General features: G+C 42.5%; 1 protein-coding gene across 5 annotated transcripts in view; it reads left to right on the top strand.

Annotated features, from left to right (window-relative positions):
* The window catches only part of FANCC (FA complementation group C), a 344,396-nt gene that overhangs the window by 319,289 nt on the left and 11,749 nt on the right, over nt 1-13,358 (top strand). For all 5 annotated transcript variants that reach the window (XM_033928093.1, XM_033928084.1, XM_033928101.1 and 2 more), the window contains one exon: nt 9,582-9,791. In XM_033928093.1, the coding sequence (XP_033783984.1) occupies nt 9,582-9,791 (210 nt within the window). The remainder of the gene's footprint in view (nt 1-9,581; nt 9,792-13,358) is intronic.

Below are 13,358 nucleotides of genomic sequence, written 5' to 3'. Positions count from 1 at the left end.
AGACTTTAGTGAGGGCAGTCTCTGTGGGGTGTAGGGGGCGGAAGCCTAATTATAGAGGATCAAGAGTCTGTCGAGTTGAAAGGAAGTCAAGGCAGTGACGGCAGGACGGAGTACAGTCGAGTAGCTTGGATAGAAATGGAAGAAGGGAGACAGGGTGATAGTTGGATGGGCAGGTGGGGATCTAGCGAGGGTCTTTTGAGAAGCGGCTTAACTACCGCATGTTTGAAAGCATTTGGGATAGTTGCTATGGAAGTGAATAGGTTGAGGATATAGCAGATAGAAGAGATAGCAGTATGTGAAATGGGGTCAAGTAGAGGGGAGGGAATAGGGTCTGAAGGGCATGTAGTAGGTTTGACTGAGGACAGAAGTTGTGCGGTTTCTTCCTCTAATTTCAGGTAGGTGAAGGAGAGTCAAGAGGGTAGGACCAGGCAAGGGAGGGATGTGCAGGTGCTTTCTGAGTTGTTTGGGCGAAGGAAGAAGGGGCGGTGTGAGCTTGAATGTCAGGGGAGTGGATGGTGGAAAGGGGAGAAGGATGTTACTTTGTAGCAAATTCAAGGACAATCTTGTGAACCTGGGGGGAGAGAGATGGAGGGGTCGGAGGGCGCTTTGAGGAGGGAGTTCAGTGTGATAAAGAGATGGCGTGGGTTGGAAGAAAGGGAGTTGGTTAGTTGGATGTAGTAGTCTTGCTTAACCAGTGTAAGAGCAAAATTAAAGGAGGTCAGCATAAATTTAAAGTGAAGGAAGTCAGCATGTGTGCAAGATTTGAGCCAAAGGCACTCGACACAGCGGGTACTGGAATTTATGTAGTGGATACTGGGAGTGAACCAAGGTTGAGATTTGGTACGCCTAACAGTGTGAGGAACAGGGGGAGCAAGGGTGTCCAGAGTAGAGGAGAGAATGGAATTGTACAACGAGACAGCCTCATGGACAGACTTAGATAACATAGTGGAGGCGAGGAGAGGTGAAACTGGTTGAGAACGTGAAAGAATTAAAGGCTTGGATATTTTGAAACCTCTTAGTGGTGATTGAGCATAGCTGAGGGGGAAGGGGAGTAATTCTGAAGGTTATCAGATGATGATCAGAGATAGGGAGCAGTGAGAGAGAGAGAGAGCTGTTGGAGAAGAAGACAAGATCAAGCCAGCAGCCATACCAGTGTGTGGGGGGTAGTGGAGCACTGCTGAAGGTTGAATGAGGAGTTTAAGGCAAGAAACGTAGAGGCATAAGTGTCAGAGGGAGTGTCAGTGTGAATATTAAAATCCCCAAGAAGGATGGAGGGAGAAGATGAATCAAGGAAGCCAGAAAGCCAGGAATCAAATTCAGTGAGAAAGGAGGAAGGGGAACGCTATACATACAGAGGTAGAGGAGTGAATAGTCAGACGGAGTGGACTTCAAATGAGTTAAGGCTGTGTGATTGAGGAGGGAGAAGAGGTTGGAATCTGCAAAGAGAGAGAAGCCCAACACCACCACCACCTCAACCAGTAGAGCGTGCTGTATAGCAAGGGTCCCCAAACCCCTGGTCTGCAGCCCACTAGCAGGCCGCAGCCATATGACAGCTGGACCGCTAGAGATCCTCCATCCCTCAGCAGAACCCTGCCAATCTCTGTTCTGAAAAGCAGCGGCAGCACTGAACAGGCAGCTTTGCTGCCTTCCCCGGGTCTTCCCTCTGCTATTGCATCACTGATGACATCATTACTGATGCGGAGGCAGAGGGAAGGCCCTGGCGGGGAAGGCAAAGAAGCAGCCTGTTCAGTGATGCTGCCGCTGCTGCTTTTCAGAATGGAGGTCAGCAGTCGGAGGGTCATCGGGGTTCTGCTGCACATGGTGGATGGGAGGGAGAGATGGAAAGGTGCACAGGGGGATGGGTTGGCGGGGTTCTGCACGTGGGGGATGGGAAGGAGAGATGGAAAGGTCATCAGGGTTCTGCTGCACATTGGGGATGGGAGGGAGAGATGGAAAGGTGCTGCGCAGGGAGATGGGTTGGCAGGGTCATCGGGGTTCTGCTGCATGTGTGGGATGGGAGGGAGAGATGGAAAGGTGCGCAGAGGGATGGGGTGGCGGGGTCGTCGGGGTTCTTCTGCATACGTGTCACTGTCTTCCATCATCCCCAGAGGGGATCGTTTGATTGCAAGAAAACAAGTTCAGGGCTTCCACTGATTCTGCATTACTGCATTATGTTAAGTTGTATAATTTCTATAATTATATTATAACATAATAATAATATAAATGTGTATAAAACTGCCCTAGGAACCTGCCATAAATCCTCCCTTCCCCCCCCCTCCTCCCCACCGGTCCCTGGAAAAATTTTCTTATATAAAAGCGGTCCTTGGTATCAAAAAGGTTTAGGGTCCTCAGGGCCAATCCTCAGTTAGAACAAGCAGATGGAGGGACTAGAAGATAAAGAGGTCATGAATGTAGGGCAGATTGTTGAGGCAGGATGAGCATTCCACAGGGGAGAGAGGATGACTGAAGGAGAGGAATAGGTAAAAGATTAGGGTAGTAACATAAGTCAGGAAGCAGATGGCATGGAGGGCCAGGGTTGGGATTGACGTCCCCAGCGGTGAGCAGAAGAAGGAGTTGGATATTGTGCCTAAGCCAATGGGAATAATGATTCAATGATGAAGATGGGAAGTACTCAAAGAGAATGGAGATGGATGCGTGGAAGGGAGAGAATATTTGAGCTTGAGAGTGGAGAGCAAGGTAGATGACAAGATGGCTGGTGAGAGGATAGGAAAAGCAGAAGGATAGTGAAGACTTGTGGTGTGGAGAGGAGAGGAAAAGGGAGTGAGATTGGGGAGAGTGAGAATGAAGAGTAGAAAGTGAATTGGAGCCATAAGGAGAGGAATAGAGAAGGAAATAGAAATATACAAAAAGTGAAGTAGAATAGGGAGGTGCACTGACGAGGCACATGAAGGAGCACAGTAAGGAGCACGTGCTCCTTGTTCGCATTCCTTTGTCACCTGATGGCTCCCACCACCCAGAGATGATTTAGCTTAAATAGATAGCAAGGCTAGTGAAGTCACCTGAATGCTTGCTTGGGAGGGGCTACAGCCCAATTTATATAAGTTTGTGAACAGTCCCATCAGAATTGACTCTGACTCCTGGACTGTCTGCAAACATCGGTATCTCAGGCTATGTTTTCAACTGGTTCCGTGGGTTTCTGGGAAATAGATCATACAAGGTCCTATAGCTGAGACAACTCTTGTGGGGTTCCACAGGGCTCCCCCCTGTCCCCCCTCCCCCCTGTTCAATATCTACCTTGTCTCCTTGGGAAATCTCTTGCAGAGTATAAAGCTCAAATTCTTCATCTACGCTGACGACATTACTATAGTCATCCCGCTAACTTGCTTTACTCCAGAGTTTCTAAACTCTCTATCAATTACTCTTAATCAGATAGAACTCTGGATGCTAGCTTTTAGATTAAAGTTAAACTCGGAAAAAACTAAATTCTTCCTGGCAACACCCAACAAAAAAATCAAGGACACCACAATACATGTGAATGGGTCAGACTATTGTCTTGAACAAACCTTAAAAATACTAGGAGTCACCTTAGACAAACATCTTACTCTGGAGAAACACTCTGATCTAGTATTTAAGAAAAGCATCTCGGTGCTCTGGAAACTCCCCACCATAAAAAAATACTTCAACGACACCTCTTTTCGTCTGTTAGTACAATCCTCCATTCTTAGCATCCTGGACTACTATAATATCATATACATGGGCGCCTTTAAGAAAACCATCAGGAAACTGAAGCTGGTTCAGAATACCACCGTCCGCCTCATCTTTGGCTTGAAGAAATGGGAACACGTCACCCCTTTCTACCATAAACTACACTGGTTACCATTTGAATCCAGAGTCCTGTTCAAGTTCTCATGCATCTGCTACAAAACAGTATTTGGTATGGCACCGAGTTATCTTAATCCACGTTTCAATTACAACAATAAGAGCTCCCACAGAATTCACCTATTTGCCTTTCCCTCATTAAAATTATGTCATTTCAAAAGGTTCCTCAATAAAACCTTCTCCTTTCAGGCGGCTAAACTAAATCCATGGCTCGCCCAAATTGTGCTTATGCCCCCTTCTATCTTGACTTCAGAAAGCAGCTCAAAACGCAATTATTCCACAGATTGAACTCTTAAGGCTTCTTACTACTACTATCTTTACTACCTCTCCTCTTTACTTCTATCCTTAATGACTGTTATATCCATCCACTTATGGCCTGTAACCACTTCCTACTCCTTTTCTTATATTGTACACTATTGTACACTGTTAACCTCAATGATTTCAGTGTTTGTATTTTTGATTTAACTGCTGTTTTTTTTTTTTTTTTATTAACTGCTGTGAACCGCCTAAAACTCCCTGGATATGGCGGTATACAAAAATAAAATTATTATTATTATTATTATTATTATGAAACACCGTTCTGCATACAAGTCTTTTTTTAGTAGATGCATAATAAATGTTACCCTTGTATTAGAATCAGAGTGGTTCCCACACATACACACACAGTTGTTTTTTAACTTTATTGAAGAGATGGAAATGTCAGGTTTTCAAATGGATACCTTGGTTTATATTTGGATCGGTTTATATTCAAGTATATATAATAACCGGTGCAGATCATGGCTGCAGCAAAAAGAAAAGACATTTTATAAACATACTGAAAACTTCTAAACTTGGGGTTTCTCTGAAGGAAGGGGTAATTTCAAGAGGTGACAACCCAGTGAACTGTAGAAATCTTTAATTGGCAATGTCTTCCCACCACAAGAAAATGCATTCTCTGGACCCTATGAAAATAGTGAAACTGAGGTGGTATTATGCAACAACACAGGATCCCATGCACAATCACAGTAAATTCCCATACAAGTGTTTTCATACCCCTTTACATTTTTTGTACTCTGCTGTCTAAAAAATACAGTTCAAAATGTACAAAAGTAAAAGTTTCACTGATGTGCACAACTTGATATTTTCAACATGAAAGAACTTGTATTACAGAAAATTTTAAAGTACCTAATTAAGAATATGAGGGGGTGCTGAAAAGTTCTCAGCCCAACCAACTTCTTAAATTTTGAGTGTTATTTTGCCACTGTGGCTGAAAAGAGTGTTATTTTATTTTGCAAAGTGCCAATTTGCAGAATCATAATGCTATATTTTGAAATTGTTTCAGGTCATTGATTGAACCATGTCAACGAACGGTGTGGAATTTTCAAGTGTGGAACTCGGAGCCATCTTGAAATTCCTATTCCTGCAGAAGAAAAAGAAATCCATTAATGTATTATGCAAACATTGAGTGACAAATGCCCATCATACTCCACAGTGAAGAAGTGGTGTGCAAACTTTTAACGTGGAGATTTCGAGACCGAAGATGCAGCAAGTTCTGTGAGGCCTCAAATGGTGTCAACTCCTGAAATTGTTGACCATGTCCACAACCTGATTTTGGCAGACCAGTGAATATCAACCAAAACAATTGCTGAGTCATTACAGATATCCAGGAAACATGTTGGGTATTTAATCCACGAGCAGCTGGTTATGCAGAAACTGTCAGCCAAATGGGTGCCCAAATGGTGAATGCTGACAAGAAACAACATGGAGTCGATACTTACAAGTTGATTTTGAAGCATTTTCAGTGAGTTGGTGCCAACTTTTTGGAACAACTAGTTACTGTTGATGAAACATGGTTACACCACTGTGATCCTGAGACCAAACAACAGTTCATTCAGTGGTGGCACTCAGGTTCTTCAAGGCCAAGGAAATTCAAGATCCAAAAGTCAGCAGGAAAGGTCATAGCCACAGTGTTTTGGGATCAGGAAGGTGTTGTAATGACTGCCTATCTTCTAAGTGACCAAATAGTTCATTCAAAATACTGCTGTGCCAATTAGAGGAGGCTTGATGACTAGCTGCATGTGAAGCTCCAGTTACTTTAAGAAGCTGACTACAGATCTGTGTTGAACATTAGCGTGCTTTGTCAGAGTGTGTAATTGAGACAAGTTTCAAGTTTTATTTATATTTGATTAATCGCTTAATTAAAATTATTTCTAAGCGAAGTACAGTGTATGAATAAACATAATACTAAAGTAGTAGGTAACATGAAATATTATAAAATTAACAAATTTATACTAAAATTTACTAACATAGTAAATAACATAAAATATTATAAAAAATTAACAATTTATACATTAAGTAATAGTATATATTAAAAAAAAAAGGGATAAAAGTTATAAAGTAAAAGTTCAATTGAAAATTTTTCTTGATTATTATATAATAGGTTAAAAGATTATAAATGATGTAAAAAATAGTTACATGTAAGAGGAGCACAAAATTCATTCTACAAACCGAACTTTGCCCCTGATGTAGCCCTCTTTTGGATGAAACGTGGCCCACATCAAGTACTTTTAAAATTGTTTGCAATAAAAAATTACTTTTACTACACCTGGGATTCGCTCTTCATTCTGTTTTGACCCACACTAGTCTACAGTGTCACAGCCTTGCTTGGGAAGATATTTGGCGGCTCTCTTTCAGTTCATTTCAGTCTAACATAACCCTGACTTAAAATTAATGAAGACTACTGCCCTAGGAGAAATTTCAGATACATTTCCTGGAATTGAGAGTGGTGTAGAACACGCAAGGCGACAAAGCCATACTAGTACAGACCGACAATCAAGTTGCAATGCATTGTATCAACTAGAAGTGACCAGCCTCCTGTTTTAGGAAACTGTCAATAGTTGGAACTGCATCATCTCTCATGAAATGACTCGAACAACTTGTCAGGGAAGGACAAAGCCCTGGCAGATATGCCACACAAATGGTCTCTGAACTGTGGGGGTAACTCAGATGATTTTTCAGGAATGAAGTACACCCTCAATAGACCTGTTTTACCGCTCCTTACAAGAGGAAGGTATCTCAGTTTTGTTTCAGCATAGGGACTTATGGCAAACTAACCTTGGATGTCTTTCTCCTGGATTAGGTGAAGGGTCTTCTATATGTGTATCCTCCAGTATGTGTAATAGTGAAAACTTTCTTGAAAATCATATATATCTAGGAAATCATGATTCTTATAGCTCCCTTTTGACTGAAGCAAATATGGTTTCCTGTTCTTATACAAACTTTCTATAAGAAGAGCCATAAAACTGGGGCAGGCTTAGGAGATTTTGTTGTATCCTAGCATTAAGGCCCAAATTCTGTAACCAGCACCTAAAGTTAGGCACCTATTTCGGAGGCGCCCAATTAGATATGCGCCTATCTAAATTGACTAACAAGCTCAATTAAGCTTTTTAATCAGCACTGATTGAAACATAGGCGCCTATCCAGAAAACGCGATTCTGTAACAAGGCGCCTCTAAAAATTTAGGCGGCCTTCAAAAAAAAATAGGCTCTATGCATGTTGGGCGTGGCTATGTGTTAGGCACCTTCTTACAGAATCACTGCTCTTAAGCGTGCTTAGGCGCTCTTCAGTTGTTTTTAGAGCTGGCCTATTTAATGGATGCCTCCAAAATAGGTGCCGCTCAGCGTGATTCACTAAACAGCACTCAATTTTATTTGAATCGCGCTGAACAGTGCCTATATCGGCGCCTAACTTTTGGGTGCTTCATATAGAATTTGCCTTTAAGTCCTTTGTCCTCACAGTTTGGGGCACCTTCACGTCCCTGAATCTGCCTGATACAATATCACAACAGATTCTGGCTTCTAGAAAAAACTCCACTAGAAAATCTTGCAGTTTTAAATCAGAATGGTTTGCCATCTGGTGTGATGGAAAGGCCCAAGATCCCTTTTTCTGTTCCACATGAAAACTAACTAAATACTAGAGAATGACACGGTGACAAAATTCATCACCGTTCCCGTCCCCGCGGATAACCGCGGGAAACCATCTTCATGTCATTCTTTAAGGAGAGAGGAAAGAATCAGAGTATGAATGGCCACAACCACTGACCCGCAAACTTTGCTCTGAAGAATGCTGGTGTAGAAGGACTGAGGTTGACATAGACACTAGAAAATGACATGGGATTATTTCCCGCGGTTATCCGCGGGGACGGGAACGGTGATGAATTTTGTCTCCGTGTCATTCTCTACTAAATACCTTCTACATCTTTCAGAGCAGCATTGCAGAAGATAGTAAGAAACTTGTTATGAGCAGGTAGGGATGAAGACCGAATACAGGAGAGATTGAGAGGGGTAGGAGTGAATTAAATGGAAAATCTACCCATTTGAAGGGACAAAATAAGTACCTGTATATAATATGTAAAGTAGTTTGATTGTAACAACAGAAAGGCACATCCCCCTATTCTATAAGAAAAAGTAGGCATCTACTTTCTTTATATAATACTAGCATAATTGATCAAAAGATGTGCTCAATTACACTAGCCATAGAGCAGATTGTTAAAGACCACATGCATATTATAGTGTAATGCAGCATAATATGATGTGCACGTGTAAGTTTGTGCCCCACCCAGCCACGTGCACACCCGCTTGCAAAATACACACCATGGAATATTGGTGTGTATGCATATAAAAGCACATAGCCCCAAAAAGATCCTTATGGAATTACCCCCAAGTGACTTTTCTTTTGACTGTTGATATCATTTTTCCATGACCGAGTCAGCTGTTCAGTGTAATCTGTTCAGGCAATGCATGCTTGGGGGAGCAGCAGTCTTACAAAGCATTGCTTATATGCGGAATTTGGCACAGAAAGAATTGAATAGCTATTGATATATGGTTTTTAATAAAGAACGTGGCATCTTTTTTTCTGAGCTTCTAGTATAATAAGCTACTACTTCAGTACTGATTGTTAAGAGGAGAATTATTTTTATAAATGAAACCTGTAGGACTGAATATAGTTATAGATTATCTGTAAATGTCTGCATTTATTTCTGCATTGTAATACCTGTGCATAGAAGATGAGACCACAGCGTCATCGCTCTTATCACACACTTTCAGTCTCTCTGACTGGGGATATGCCTTACAGTAACACTTGGAGTCTGGCAGCAGCACAGCATTAATGGCATTGTGAAATTATTAATGTGTTGTCTAAACTGCCTGTGATCACATCTTCCCCATTACTGGAGAGAGGGTGAAGCACTTTATTTTTTGTTTAGGTTCCATCAGCTGAGTATGTGTGGGTTAGTGGTGGTGAAGAAACAGGCATGGAAGCACAACTTACATAAGTCCCAACGAAGCAAGGGACAGAGGAAAATAAAGATCTTGCAGTTTTTATTAGTTCAAGTCTGACTGTCTAGAAGGGTCTCACTGATTTGTAGCTGAAATGTTGAAATGAACTCTCTGTTCCATTCCCCACAATGTAGTGATGCGCCTGTTCTTCAGAGGTACTGTTTCCATTTCCTTTCTTTGCAAAAGCTCAAATCCTGGCACACTGCCCTAATTGCTTAATCTACAAAACCAAAGGAAGTCAAAATATTACAGTTCCACTCAATTTGCATTGAACAGAACAGAAAGAAAATCAAAATTACGTTTTTCTATGTTTTGCTGTATTTTGCCAAGGGTTTTCATATTCGCTGGTGTGAAAGTAGGTCACATCAAACAGGCACCCTTACATGTCCACCCTATACTAATCCTTTAAACATGTTTTCCCTGCAGGTGGAAGCCAGAGTAGCGTCTGATCGTCTGGTGATGCTTTCCTGCAGTCCCACCCTCTCGGTATCTAAGCTGTTGGTTGCTGTTGCTACAGACAGCACTGAAACTAGCACACATCACCCTTCCACTAACCGGATTATCCAGCATCTCCTTGTAATCTATCTGCTGTTCTTTTCAAGAGGACACACAATTGCCAAAGCATTTATTGCACATGTAAGTTATTCACATTTCCAGCATATTTCCAGAAAAGTAGGAAAAGAAAGGTGCATTCTTCTTTCCCTCATGACTGTGTACAAGATGCAGGCAAAAATTTATTGTACCAAAATTAAAATGCAAATAAGTAAAATAAAACCCTTTTACCATTCAAGGGACCCGACACGGTCCGTGTTTCGGACAAACCTTCGTCAGGGGTCCATAATGAAAAAGGTTGGGACATACCATAAAAAAATGAAGATAAGTAACAAAGTGCCTGTATATTGTGTTTGCCGAGGATCGCTGCAAAAAGCAAAGCATCTCAAGGAAGCGATCCTCGGCGAACACAATATACAGGCACTTTGTTACTTATCTTCATTTTTTTATGGTATGTCCCAACCTTTTTCACCATGGACCCCTGACGAAGGTTTGAACGAAACACGGACCATGTCAGGTCCCTTGATTGGTAAAAGGGTTTTATTTTACTTATTTGCATTTTAATTTTGGTACAATAAATTTTTGCCTGCATCTTGTACACAGTCTGCAGTTTTGTTTGTTTCTCCTGCTTGGTTTTTTCTGCAGACAAAGTTGGACTTTCTTCTTTGTTTTGTTGCCCTTCTTTCCCTCATTCCATGTCCACAGACCTCATATGGTAGAGACCTGAAAAACAGTCTCTGAGGCTTAAATATATAGTACAGTATTGTTGTATAATCAGCCAATGGTGCTTAAAGGCAGAATATTGGGCCCAGAATTCTCTAGCTCAGTTAGAAAGTAAGCTCCCTATGCCCACCCACATTCAGACCTTATAGAAAATTAAGACAAAAAGCAAACCGAATCAGTATAATTAGGTGACTGGTGATTAAAACAAAAGAAATGGTTAAACCTGATTTTATAGCATCCTCCCAGAACAAGCAGAATATACAATACTCACATATGGACAATGTCATCCATTAGAGGCCAGGCTGAAGTGTTATAACATGCACTCGTTAGCATTTAGCGCGCACTAGTCGATTAGCGTGCGATAATCGGTTAGCGCACCTTAGTAAAAGAGGGCCTTAATGCGTGTGTCTACATTATTGCACATCATGCACTCAGTGTTGAAAAATAATTTTTTTAAAATCACAATTTTTTCCAGATTATTTAAGACTTCTGTTTTTGGTAAAATAGTAGTTTTATGAAGAATGTTTTATTTTTCTATTTTGTCAGTAGGTTCTTGTATCACATCTTATGATTGATGTATTGTTTAGTGGTTCCAAAACCTGGTGCTGGAGACACCCCAGTCAGTCATGTTTTCAGGATATCCACAATGAAAGCAAAAGGGGTACTTAGGGAGGATAAGGCAATTGCGGAGAAACTGAATCAATTTTTTGCTTCCCTCTTTACAGAAGAGGATGTAAAGAGATCTACTTGAACTGGAAATTTTTTTCAAGGGTGGCGATACAGAGGAACTGAAAGAAATCTTAGTGAATCTGAAAGGCATATTGAGCCAAATTGACAAGTTAAAAAGTAATAAATCACCTTGACTGGATGGTATACATCCCAGGGTACTGAAAGAACTCATATATTAAATTGCTGACTTGCTGTTAGTGATCTGTAACCTATCATTAAAATTGTCTGTAGAACCTGAAGATTGGAGGGTGGCTAATGTTACACCGATTTTTAAAAACAGTTCCAGGGGTGATCCATGAAATTACAGACTGGTGAGCCTGACTTCAGTGCTGGGAAAAATAGTTGAAACCATTCAAAAAAAATTATGAAACATATAGATAAACATGGTTTATGTTTAAATGGTTTTTATTGATGACACATATAAATCCACAGGAACAGCTTAACAAAACAACCAGTGTCAATCAAAATGGTTTTACAAACAAAGCTCCTCCCCCTGACTCCATTCCATGTCTGCGCAACCCAGCAGGATAGAGTAACAACAACCAGTGAGCATAACAGTGCAACAAGGGAATTCTTGCAAACCCCCATCTGCCACCCTCAGGTCCCAGACAAACATGGTTTAATGGGACAGAGTCGTCATGGGTTCAGCCAAGGGAGGTCTTGTCTCACCAATTTGCTGCATTTCTTTGAAGGTGTTAATAAACATGTGGATAAAGGATAGCTGGTTGACATAGTGTATCTAGATTTTCAGAAAGCTTTTGACAAAGTTGTTCATGAGATGCTTCTGAGAAAATTAAATAGTCATGGGATAGGAGGCAATGTTTTGTTGTGGATTAGATATTAGTTATTGGACAGAAATCAGAGGGTAGGGTTAAATGGCAATTTTTCTCAATGGAGAAGAGTAAACGGTGGAATGCCGCAGGGATCTGTACTGGGACCAGTGCTATTTAACATATTTATAAATGGTCTGGAAATTGGAACTATGAGTGAGGTAATAAATTTGCAGATGACACTAAACTGTTCAAAGATGTTAAAACTAGTCTTTAAGCCCGTTACATTAACGGGTGCTAGAATAGATGTGTCTATCTGTCTGTGTTTCTTTATCTCTCTCTCCTTGGCCGCTGTCTGTATCCTTCTGTCTCCCCCTCCCCCCCCCCCCGAGCAAAGCTGTCTGCCCCCAGCACCCACCTCCCCCCCAAATGTCTCTCCATGGCCCTCTTCTGTCTTTCCCCCCAGAGCAAAGCTGTCAGTCCCCTTTCCCTATCTCTCCATGGCCCCTTCTGTCTCCCCCCAGCACACCCCTCCCCCCAAAGTAAGCTCCATTTCCCTCTCCCTGTCTCTCCATGGCCCCTTCTGTCTTCCCCCCCCAGAGCAAAGCTGTTTGCCCCAAGCACACCCCTCCCCCCAAAGCAGCCCCCCTTTCCCTCTCCTGCTGACTCTCTCTCTGGCCCCCTTTCTCTATCTGTCTTTCTGTCCCTCTCCCTGCCCCTGTGTCTTTCTTTCTTTCTGTCTCCCTCTCTCCCGCTGTCTGTGTGTCATTTTTCCCCATTTCCCTGTGCAGCAGCATTTCCATCCCACTATGCAGCAGCAATAGCATTTCCCTCCTATCCCCCACTCCCCCTATGCAGTAGCAGCATTTTCCCCCACTCCCCCTTTCCCTTTTCTTCCCTTATCTTCCCTGCTCTGTTCGGTCCCTCCCCCTTCTTTTACTGGCGTTGTCGATCCGGCCTGCTCCTGACCCTCCCACCGCCGACAAACCTCGGGACTCCAGCCGCGTAGGCAGAACTTTAAACACGCTGCTTCGCGGCCTTCTACTGGCGATTTCCTCTGCCGCATCTGTCTCCGATGATGTCATCAGAGACGCAGCAGAGGAAATCGGCAGAGAAGGGCGCGAAGCAGCGTGTTTATAGTGCTGCCTTCGCCGCTGGAGCCGGGAGGCGACAGAGAGGGCAGGGGGTGCTAGCGGCCGGCAGCGGTGGAGAGCAGGGAAGGGCGCGCATGGCACTTGTCTTGCCTCGCGTGAGGCCGGTCTGTAAGCCGCGCATGCGCACTTCCTATGTGTGCTACAGCTCACGGAAAACGGACGCACGCATAGGAAGTGCGCATGCGCGGCTTACCGTTTTATTATATTAGATGTATGTGGACAGTGAAAAATTGCAGGCAGACCTTAGGTAATTGGAAGACTGGGCATCCAAATGG

This window comes from Geotrypetes seraphini, chromosome 1, assembly GCF_902459505.1.
Source record: "Geotrypetes seraphini chromosome 1, aGeoSer1.1, whole genome shotgun sequence".
NCBI classification, from domain to species: Eukaryota; Metazoa; Chordata; class Amphibia; order Gymnophiona; family Dermophiidae; genus Geotrypetes; species Geotrypetes seraphini.
Note: the sequence above shows the minus strand (reverse complement) of the source record. Positions and strands in the feature narration are given on the sequence as shown.